Source organism: Giraffa tippelskirchi, chromosome 1, assembly GCF_054371585.1.
Source record: "Giraffa tippelskirchi isolate mGirTip1 chromosome 1, T2T-mGirTip1v1.2.pri, whole genome shotgun sequence".
NCBI classification, from domain to species: domain Eukaryota; kingdom Metazoa; phylum Chordata; class Mammalia; order Artiodactyla; family Giraffidae; genus Giraffa; species Giraffa tippelskirchi.
In genome coordinates this window covers 65,495,360-65,505,856 of record NC_137275.1, presented here as the reverse complement: position 1 = coordinate 65,505,856, position 10,497 = coordinate 65,495,360, and the positions used below count along the sequence as shown (strand labels likewise).

Below are 10,497 nucleotides of genomic sequence, written 5' to 3'. Positions count from 1 at the left end.
GCAATAGATGAAGTCCTTAGAAATTTTAAACTAGTTCTTTCTAGGATGGGTAAAGTTATAGAACCATTCTTTAGCTTTAATAACTTCTTTCATCCTCATGAGTTACTGGAAGGTAGTTGGTAATTTAAGTGAGATGCTTAGTGTCAAGTGGAAAGCATTTCATATATGTTGTCTGTTAAATTTTCTTCTAATCTATGGGATTGAGACTGAGAAACATTTTGGTGACTGGTGAGCATCATATAATAGGCTCCTGTTCTTAGCTGAGATTGCCTTTATTATTTTAACCTCTGCACTGCTTGGACTGTCTCTCTTTAAGTTAGTCTCTGTAAGTAGAGATTTTCTTAAATATGTTTACCACATTGTCGTTTATTTAACATTGACAGATATAGATGGCAAGAAGATGCATAATTAAAATACTGATATTATTAGAACATTTGTTTAATATATAATACATTTACCCCTTTTTTTGTTTTTTTTTTTTAAATATGGAGTGCTTCATGAATTTGCGTGTCATCCTTGCACAGGGGCCATGCTAATCTTCTCTGTATCGTTCCAGTTTTAGTATGTGTGCTGCCAATGTGAGCACTATTTACCTCATTTTTTAAAAATTAGAACTGCAACCAAGAACCAAATAGACTAACCTGACTCATCATAATCACCCTACTCTGGAGAAAGTTCTGATAAACTGTAGTAAACTGTTAGAATATCTGAGCATGTCCAATTTATTGTATTTAAACCGAACTACCAAAACTCCCTTCTTTTTTCCTGATGTATTTTGTCTCCCAGTTTTACTGAGATATAATTGACATATAGCTTATATAAGTTTACAGTATGCAGCATAATGATAACTTAACATCACCAAAAGTTTGGTAAACAACCACAGTCTCATACAGATACAAAATTAAGAAATGAAAACCCCCCTCATCTGCTTAGGTTTTCCTCATTTCATGAAGTAACTCCATCCTTTGGATCACTTAGGCTAGAAACCTTGGCGTCGCCATTTTCCTAGTCCTCTTTTTGCTTCATCTCCATGATCCAGAGTATCATCAGATGTGATTAATTTTGTCTTTAAAATATGTCTGGAGTTTCTGAAACTTCAAACAGCTTTTATCCTGTGTGAGACTTTGTCATCTTTAACCTACATAGTCACCATAGCCTCTTAACTAGTTTCTTCTTTATGCCTTTTCTCTTTCTCTGCTCAGCCGCCAAATTCATGCTGACCTTCCTCTCTTCAGATCTTGATCTTCTTTGACTCAGAATTTGGAGTAAAAAGCTCAAGACCTTCCCGATGTTCCTATAACATGTACATGCACACCCCAACCCGTACTCACACAAACTCCCACAACCTCTTGTCTCCTAATAACCTGTCTTGAAGTCTGTTCCTCACTGAAACACTGCTGCTTTGGGGCCCTTGGACCTGCTGTTTATTCCCTTTGTAGGAAATCTTCCTTTCATCACCTCCTTCAGATCTTTGCTCAAATATTACCTCTTTGAGGGCTTATTTAAAATTGTACACCTCACCCCTTGTCATCCTGTTTCTCTCCATGGTGTTTACCACTATCTAATGTTCTAATTATCAGTACATTGTAAACTGCTGCCAAGGATTTTGGTCTTGATTTATACACAAAGATATTCTCAGTTCTTTAAAAAGGGGTGGCACATTGTAGATGTTAAAATATTTGTTGAATTAATGAATTTATCAAGAGAAAGGAAAATGCTTGAAGGCATGAATTAGAGCCACAGATTGGATCATCATTCACATAATTGAAATAAACATAAAAGTGTGAAAAATTTAAAACAAACATAAGTATTTCTTGAACATTAAATAAAAAATTTATAGGAAAATGTTTTGTTTTGACTTTAAAATTGTGACATTAGCGATAACTGATTATCAGATTGTGCCTTCAAAGTCAGTAATGCTTATGCTTTACTGGGTAGTGATCTAGGTACTTTCACATTTAAGCAGTATTTAAGCATTATTATTGCAGTTTTATTCTGTTATTATCTACAGAGAAGTTGTGATTGGTCAGAAATTACCCTTCCAGTGAGTTTCTAACCTATGTCTCTTCACTCCCAAGTCCAGAATTTGATCAGTGCATTCTTTTATACTCATGACTACACAGTTTTTCAAGCCACCAAAATTTACATTTTATTTTAAACAAAAAGAGACCTAAGCAAGTAAACTGAAGGAGAAACAAAATGATATGGAGAAACTCAATTCACTCATAACCAGTTTTGTAAGTATATACCTTAAAGAAAATAGAGGTAAATTTGGTTCAGACTCTAGTGTTTCTTCCTTAGTTTCCTCTCATATCCTAGAAGGGAAAGAAGCTTCTGTTGATGGCTCTATCTGCTTGTTTTGAGTAAATGTCTAGTAGTTTGTATGAGCTGATTTACTGTATTACTACTTTCCCTTCCTAACATCCTTTACTCAGTACTTGGTGCTGCTGCTGCTAAGTCACCTCAGTCGTGTCCGACTCTGTGCAACCCCGTAGACGGCAGCCCACCAGGCTCCCCGGTCCCTGGGATTCTTCAGGCAAGAACGCTGGAGTGGGGTGCCATTTCCTTCTCCAGTGCATGAAAGTGAAAAGTGAAAGTGAAGTCGCTCAGTCGTGTCCGACTCTTCGCAACCCAATGGACTGCAGCCCACCAGGCTCCTCCTCCGTCCATAGGATTTTCCAGGCAAGAGTACTGGAGTGGGGTGCCATTGCCTTCTCCGACTCAGCACTTGAACAATGTACTATTATTCCATCTCCCTGTTCACTTTCCCCACCCTCCTAGCTTAGACAGGTAACAACTTGCTAACACTAATCTATTTGAAAAAGGATAGTTATGTGTGTGTATGTATGTATGTGTGTGTTTATATTTAAATTATATTTGTCCATACTGTGCCATCTAGAATTCTAGCAAAAAATTCAACCATATTCCAGTTGACCCCTGGGTGTTTGTTACTTTAAGAGCAGCAGCAGCAGGCACTTAGATAGTTTTTAATGATGTTGCTGAAAATTAGGATATACATTTTGAGAAAAGAGCTTCTGCATTTGGGAACTCCTCAGAAGTAAAATTACCTGAATATTGCATCTTCTAAAATTGCTAGATCTCAAATGTCTTTTAGTTAGTGGGTCTCATTGCTTGAAGTCCCCTGGCCTCCAGTGTTTAATTGGAAAAGGAGTTACAGTTTTACTGTCAAGATGGGAATTGGAATAGTTGATCATTCTTGGAAAGATTCTTTGAAAGTTGCTCAAACCAGATTTAGCTTTAGAATTGAAACCTTTATTAGCACTGGCAAAAAGGAGCTTAGAACTTAAATACCTAGAATACATGATTTTCATACTTTAGATAATAGCAGGGATTACTTTGCTGTCATTATTTAACAGGACTGTTTCTAAGTACTTGGTTGACAACTCATTTAAAATTAAAGTTCTGTAGAACACATTCCCTAAATTATGGTATCTAATTAAAAACACATTGCATCATCAACTCAGTATTTAGGACTTTTCTTCTTAAAAATTTCTTAAATATAATAGCCTGTGAGAATTTATGTAAAAACATTAATTTAGCTCAGCATGTAGTCATCTATTGTAGGCACTGAAAACATTAAAAAGTTTTTTAACTTGTCATCTCACCTATTTCACCTCCCCTTTATTCTTTTCCTTTTAAGTATCATGTGACATTAAATTATGTTTTGCCCACTACTATTGCAGTTTGTGGGTATGGAAGGGTGGGGCACAGGTCCAGAGATCTGAAACACCATGGTAGGTTCTGAGAAGTGTACAAATGTCCAGTGTGGCTAGAACAAATGTTGTCTGGAGGAGACCAGAAACTGGAGCAGAGAGGACCTGTTGCATATGTCCAATTAAACCAAACTCAACACCTTTTTTCTTTCATATCTCTTAATATTGTGCTCTTCCCTCAACAAAACTCAGTTTCTTTTTTTTTTTAATCTTCAAATTTGAATTCGATTAATTTATTTGGCTGTGTTGGCTCTTAGTTGTAGCTCATGGGCTTAGTTGTTCCTCGGCATATGGAATCTTAGTTCTCCGACCAGGGATTGAACCCATGTCCCCTGCATTGCAAGGTGGATTATTAACCACTGGACCACCCAGGGAAGTCCCCAAACTCAAGTTTCTCCTAGCGTAAGTCTACCTATGTATATTTTAAAAGCTGGCAAATTTCTGTAATACCTTTTGATGATCTTTTGAAAGTTTTCTGTTGAGATTTCTGGTGGTTTGAGAGTAGTAAAATTTGGGATGCTGTAAAACAGTATGTGACAGATAAAGTCTTTGGAGTAGTTTTTTAGTTTTTATTTTACATTGGTGTATAGTTGATTTACATTGTTGTGCTAGTTTCAGATGTACAACAAAATGTTTTGGTTATACATATACAGGGCATGTGTGCTCAGTTGTGTTTGACTCTTTGGGACCCTATGGACAGTAGCTTGCTGGGTTCCTCTGTTCATGGGATTTTCCAGGCAAGAATACGGGAGTGGGTTGCCGTTTCCTTCTCCAGGGAATCTTACCAGCCCAGGGATGGAACCTGGGTCTCCTGCGTCTCCTGCGTTACAGACAGATTCTTTACCACTGAGCCATCAGGGAAGCCCCATATACATGTACATGTATCTGCTTTTCAGATTCTTTTGCCATTTAGGTTATTGCAGAGTGTTGAATAGCGTTCCCTGTGCTATAAGCAGGTCCTGTTTTCTGTATAGAAAAATTAACATATTTAACTGAATATCCTCAGCTAGTACATGATTTGCTTTCCATGAGGCTAAAACTGGTAGCAGTCCATGGGGAAACATGACAGTACAGCTTCTTAAGGGAAATAAATTTCATGCTTATTTTTGTTTTGTCAGCCAAAATTTATATTGATAACTACTACGATTTACAACTCAGCTTTAAAAGATCTTCCGTGTGCATAAGTTCATGAACAACCTGGATCTCATTTGTAGGAATCAAATGAACTTTCTGACTTGAGCAATTAAATATGATTCTAATCCTTCTTAGTGGCCTTAGTGAATGTGCATATAGTCTCTTGCTAAATTATAGATAAAAAATCTTTTTATATACACTGCCTACATTTTGATTAAGAGGCATTTATAAAATTAGATTATTGTTATATTAGCCAGATTGAAGAATAAAACTTCAGTGTTGGACTTGATTTCTTCTGATTGCTTCTGGGAGATAGATTAGCATAGCAACATGAGTGTGGGTTTTAGAGTTGGACACGTGAGAGGGAATGTTAGACCAACCACTTTCAGTCTCTGATGCATTATGTTGAATAAATTAGTGCTCAAATCTCCAGGAGCCTCAGTCTTCTCACCTATAAAAGAAGGCAACTAGTCAGTCTTAGATCAGGATGAAATAAAATACCATTAGGTTCCTAGCACGAGGCTTCTTAGGTGTTGCTACTGGTAAAGAACCTGCCTCCCAATGCAGGAGATATAAGAGATGCGGGTTCGATCCCTGGGTTGGGAAGATCCCCTGGAGGAGGGCATGGCAAATGCACTCCAATATTCTTATCTGGAGAATCCCAGGACAGAGAAGCCTGGCAGGTTACCGTACGTAGAGTGGCACAGAGTGAGATGTTAATCAAGTGACTTAGCACATGCACACACACAAGTCCCTAGCTTAGTTCCTGGCATATTATCAACAGTGTTAGCCCCAGGACCACGTCTTTTCTCCAATAATATTTACAACAGTGTTGTGTAGAAACAGTGTTGAAATTCCAGCTAGAGGGTCTAGATTTAAGGCCTAGTTCTTTTCTCATATTGTGTGTTTTCTTGGGTCAGTCTCTTGACCACAGAGTGTCAGTTTTCTCCCCTATAAAATGGGATTATGAAAAATGAGATAATGAGTAAACATTGGGCTTTTATTCTTTAATTATCTAATGTATTTAAAGCCTGCCTTAGTTCTCAATGGTTCACATTATTCTTCCTGTGTAAGAGAGGAACTGTACTTCAGGAACATTAGCCTGATAGTTACATATAGGATATGTTTATTTGGAGGGACAGAGGGTAGGAAACAATGTGGATTTCCTTCCAGGAGGTTGTAACATATATAGAGGCTTTGAAAGGTTTTAAGCTAGAGGAGGGAAATGATCAGTTTAAAAGACGATTATGGCTGCAGTGATTTCAGTGGACCTGGTCCCTTGTTTCTGTTGTTTATTATTTTCCCACCTGCCCTGGTAGAATTCTTTTCTGTATTCATTTATGCCACTATTACTAGCTTTCTGAAGAGTTACCTGTATTTTGTAATCTGTATTCCCTACAACCTGCAATAAATCTAAATCTCAGGAATATGTAGTTTTTGTAATAGTTTCATCTATTGAATCTACCCTTTTAAAAAGCAGGAAATAAGTCCTGTTTTTCCTTAGCATGTGCTTTTTAGCTCTAGCTGGGAAACTTTGGTCAGCTTCCATTCCTGTCTGTTAACCTTTACACAAGCTGTTCCACAAACCCAGAGTATAACAAACTTCTCCCAGCTACTTTCTTTCCTTGGAAGCTCTCTTTATGGCTTGGTGTTATTAAAAATTTCCTGATCAGTCATCCTAAAGCAATGTTAATTGCTTTATGACATAAATGTATGTATTACTTCTTTCACTTCTTTTGTGTAGCTTGAGTGTTCATTCTTTTTATAACTATAGAGTGCCAAGCTTGAAGCAAAAGTAGAGTGAATTTTTAGTTTTAAAATATGATACATAGACTTCTTACTGTATCATTTAAATAATGAAGTGTTTTTAATGTCTTCATGTGTAAGAAAGGTGGAGTGGGGTGAAGAGGAAGGAGGAATCAGGTAACCTGCCAAGGCAATCACAGAAGCACTAAAACCTGATAGTTAGCCAATGATCTATTCATTTATCTGCATGTTCTTCATAAAAGTAAGCTTTAGAAACAGAAACTTTTTACACTTTAATGACTTCCATGGAATTAAAATGATTCAGTAATATTAGCATCAGAAAGGGGTGTTATTTAAGGGCATTCCTGTTGTGTCTATTAACGAATTCCATTTTATGCAGCTGTGTGGTTATTTCCAGCTCTCCTTCCACACAGAACCTGGCATCTACCAAGTGTTCCAGACCTGTCTTTTAGGTTATTTTAATTCCTTGAGAAGAAAACTGAAGAATCAGTTAGGGCAAAGAGATTTGTGGGCTTTGGATAGATCCCAGTAAAGCAAGCTAGTGGTAAAGAACCTACTTGCCAATGCAGGAGACGTAAGAGACGTGGGTTTGATCCCAGAGTCAGGAAGATCACCTGAAAAGGGCATGCCAACCCACTCTAGTATTCTTGCCTGGAGAATCCCATGGACAGGAGCCTAGTGGGCTACAGTCCATAGGGTCGCAGAAAGTCGAACACGACTGAAGCGAAAGTACTCACGCATGCAGGAAAGCAAGGGCTGTCACTCTGGCCACTAAGCAAGTACTCTTCCTTATTCACATGAGGGTCATATTAAAAATGATAGTGTTACATAGCAGTAGCAGTAGCTGGTTTGCTTTTCTTAGTTGTGGCAGCAGTTAACACAGTGCACTAGTGGCTTAACATACCAACGCTTAAGTCCTTTTTTTGTTTGTTTGTTTTTAAGTCATTGAAATTATGAAACTGTCATTCAAATGGAAGCATTATAGTTCTTCGGAAACATTTTGATCTCAAAAGGAAAGGAGAATGATACAGATATACTGGCTGAGGTGTTTTGAGGTGCATCGAAGTGTTCCAGCCTGTGGCTTACCTTAACATGTTCTTGAACTACCATGGCGTGGATTAAAAGGTATGCTTTAGAAATCTTCCAGTGATCCCCCAAGGTCAAGGGTAGAACGAACACTAATAATTCTATATTTAATTAACATTTATTTTAAAATATTTTAATATGTAGATTGCAGATGTGGTTATGGATTTATGGCAAAAGTATTTTTTGTTTGTAAAAAAAACTATATATCCCAAGTTTGTTGAATGAGTCCCCTCTCCCCCGCTTTTGAGATACGGTTATAGGAGACACTGGAGTAGACATTTTTTGCTAAATTTTAATAGTAATGGGCTATAATTTCTTTCATGAAATAGTTTGGGGATTATTCACATGTTAGTCTGTAATTATCTTTATGGTTTACATCATAGGCTAGTTTCTCTGCAGTGCTGTCATTTCATGGTATCCTGAACAGGAAATAATTGGGTACAGTTCTTCAGTTAGGGTATTAATTTGACCAAACAAAATAATTTTTATGTGGACCATTTATAGTTTGTGCTGTTTTTGTCTTTTACCAAAAATTTTTACTGAGAGGAAAATGAGTGATTCTTCATTAATAGTGTGATTGTTCTCTCTTCACCATCATAAGTATACAGTTAATCTTTCATGTGCTTGAGGCATGTAGTCCTACTGTTACTTGTGGTTGCTACTAGTGGTAATTCTAGGCTTCATATTACCCTCTTAATCATCAAAAATCTTTAAGGTTTTTATGTTCATAACATTTTATTTGAGTGATGTAGTCAAAACCATTTCTTAATTATTTGAAACCTTGGAAACCTCCTAATTGTGTACTATGTGCCTGCTACTAAATGTTTTCTTAAAGATGGTGGAAGTGAATCAACCCAGGGAGAAGGCTGAATTCATTTATGTTACGTTGGGTTCAAAATTCTTTATCTTTTAGGTAATGAAGGAAAATATGTTGGGAAAATAGAGGTTTAAATCATGGATATATAAGTGTAATAGAAATAGAGTGGTACAGCCTGTAGTTTTTATCATTTAGACTCTCTTATGTTGAGAACCTTTTGATGTGTCAGCAGTTAAATTATCCGTGGAATTTAGTTGTTAAATCTAAGACAGAACGACTTTATATTAAATTCTAGCCTATAGTGACAATGAATCAAATTTCAAGGTGAAGTCAACTGTCCATTAATTCAACAGGTGTTTTATATCCAGTATGGCAGTATCTACTCTCTGAAAAAGATCTTTTCTGACATAATGGGTTGGAGATGGTATTGATATGTTGTCTACAAAATATATTTCTCTGTAATATTTGCCACTTCAGCTTAAAATAGTCTCCTTTTATATCTCCTTTTAGATGCGCTTGGGCATCTGTCTGTTTCATTTTAATGGCACAGAGGATTCTTGATGCACAGCCAGAGCTGGGTACTCCTTTTCTTTTGAAATAGCTTATACCTTAGTGGTTAAGAGCTTAGATTCTGCAGCCAGCCAACCTGGGTTTCAGATCTGGCACTACTTTGTTGTTTTGACAGGTTGTAAGAATGACTTGGAAAAAAATATAAATTTATGTATTAAAAATATAATACAGTAAGTATATACTTACAAATTTATATATTGCATTATGTATGTATACTTATGTGTATATACACACATAAACATACCTTAACACACACCACTTATATAGATATATATCATTTCGTGCAGGATTGAGCATGCGAGACGCCAGTGTTAGAGTAACAGTGGTGATGATTATTAAACGCTGTATCAGGAACTACTTTTTGTGGGGGTCTAATGCTGTCATATTTTTTCTTTTCCTGAATCTTATACCTTCTTGTATGGTCTTCCTGTAGTTAAATAAACAATCACTCTTTGACTGATGTTTTCAGTTCTTTGAGCTTTTTCTCATCAGTGAAAGAAGGTGGCCACTAGAGACTGGTAATTTATCTGTGGTTCTCTTGTCCTGCTAGGTTGATTTGTGTGTTCTCTAAAGCTGTGTTTTTCAAATTGCAGGTTTCCACCTATTCATTAGTGGGTCAAGAACTCAATTTAGTGGGTTACGATCAGCATTAAGACATGTAATAGAAAAGAAAATCAGGGCAGTGAATGTAGGAAGGAGTATTTTGAAACAAACTTGTTTCATTTTTTTAAGCTGAAATAAACAAGATATGCACATTTATGTATATGTTGATTGGATCGTTTCAGTTCCACTAAGTGTATGCTTCCCATAGTAACAGATGTCCCTCAGAAGTGGTATTAGTTTTATATTGTTTTGCCTTGCTGAGAAAAAGGGACCAGGATAGGTTCCAGTCTGTGGTTCCTAGTGATATGCAAGTGAAGTTTAGTGTAGGAGAATATCTGAGGAGTAGGAAGAAAAGGGAAACATAGTAGCCACAGCTCTTGAATGGCATTAACTAAGCCTGCTTTATCAGGTAATCTAGTATACTGTCCCTTGGCATGTATTTTGGTGTTAATCAACTCTTAGATCAGTAGTTTTCAAACTGCCAGTGGCAGCCCGTTCTGCAATCAATTTAGTAAGTTGCTGTTCTTCTCCCCACGCGCCCCCCCCCGACAAATTAAATGAAGCAGAAAAAAACAGAAAAGGAAATGTCATGAGTGTATCACATGATGTGGTTGTGTAAAAAGTCTTTTTTCAAGGGTATGTATGTATACTGTATTGCAGACCAAAGTTCTAGTAATGATCAACTGGGAAACAGTACGAAACTCCTTCTTATAAATCTGTATTGTCAAACTGATCTCAGCCAGAGAAGACTTCAGATATTTGAAACAGTGTTATTAGCTCAGTAGT

The 10,497-nt window shown here is 36.8% G+C and overlaps 1 protein-coding gene and 1 non-coding gene across 25 annotated transcripts in view; one reads left to right on the top strand and one right to left on the bottom strand.

Annotated features, from left to right (window-relative positions):
- Positions 1–10,497, top strand: part of RBPJ (recombination signal binding protein for immunoglobulin kappa J region) — a 228,212-nt gene that overhangs the window by 150,846 nt on the left and 66,869 nt on the right. For 9 of the 24 annotated variants that reach the window (XM_081534742.1, XM_081533997.1, XM_081534083.1 and 6 more), the window contains one exon: positions 7,578–7,760. The exons of 13 other annotated variants lie outside the window; for them this stretch is intronic. In XM_081534742.1, coding sequence (XP_081390868.1) covers positions 7,744–7,760 — 17 coding nt within the window. In that variant the 5' untranslated portion in view covers positions 7,578–7,743. Of the gene's footprint in view, positions 1–2,435; positions 2,683–3,991; positions 4,137–7,577; positions 7,761–10,497 lie in introns of all 24 variants that reach the window. 2 more of the 24 variants (XM_081533830.1, XM_081533758.1) reach the window with 2 other exon arrangements.
- On the bottom strand, positions 480–586 carry LOC145521573 (U6 spliceosomal RNA). The gene has a single exon (XR_014065502.1). It is a non-coding gene; the product is annotated as a U6 spliceosomal RNA (small nuclear RNA).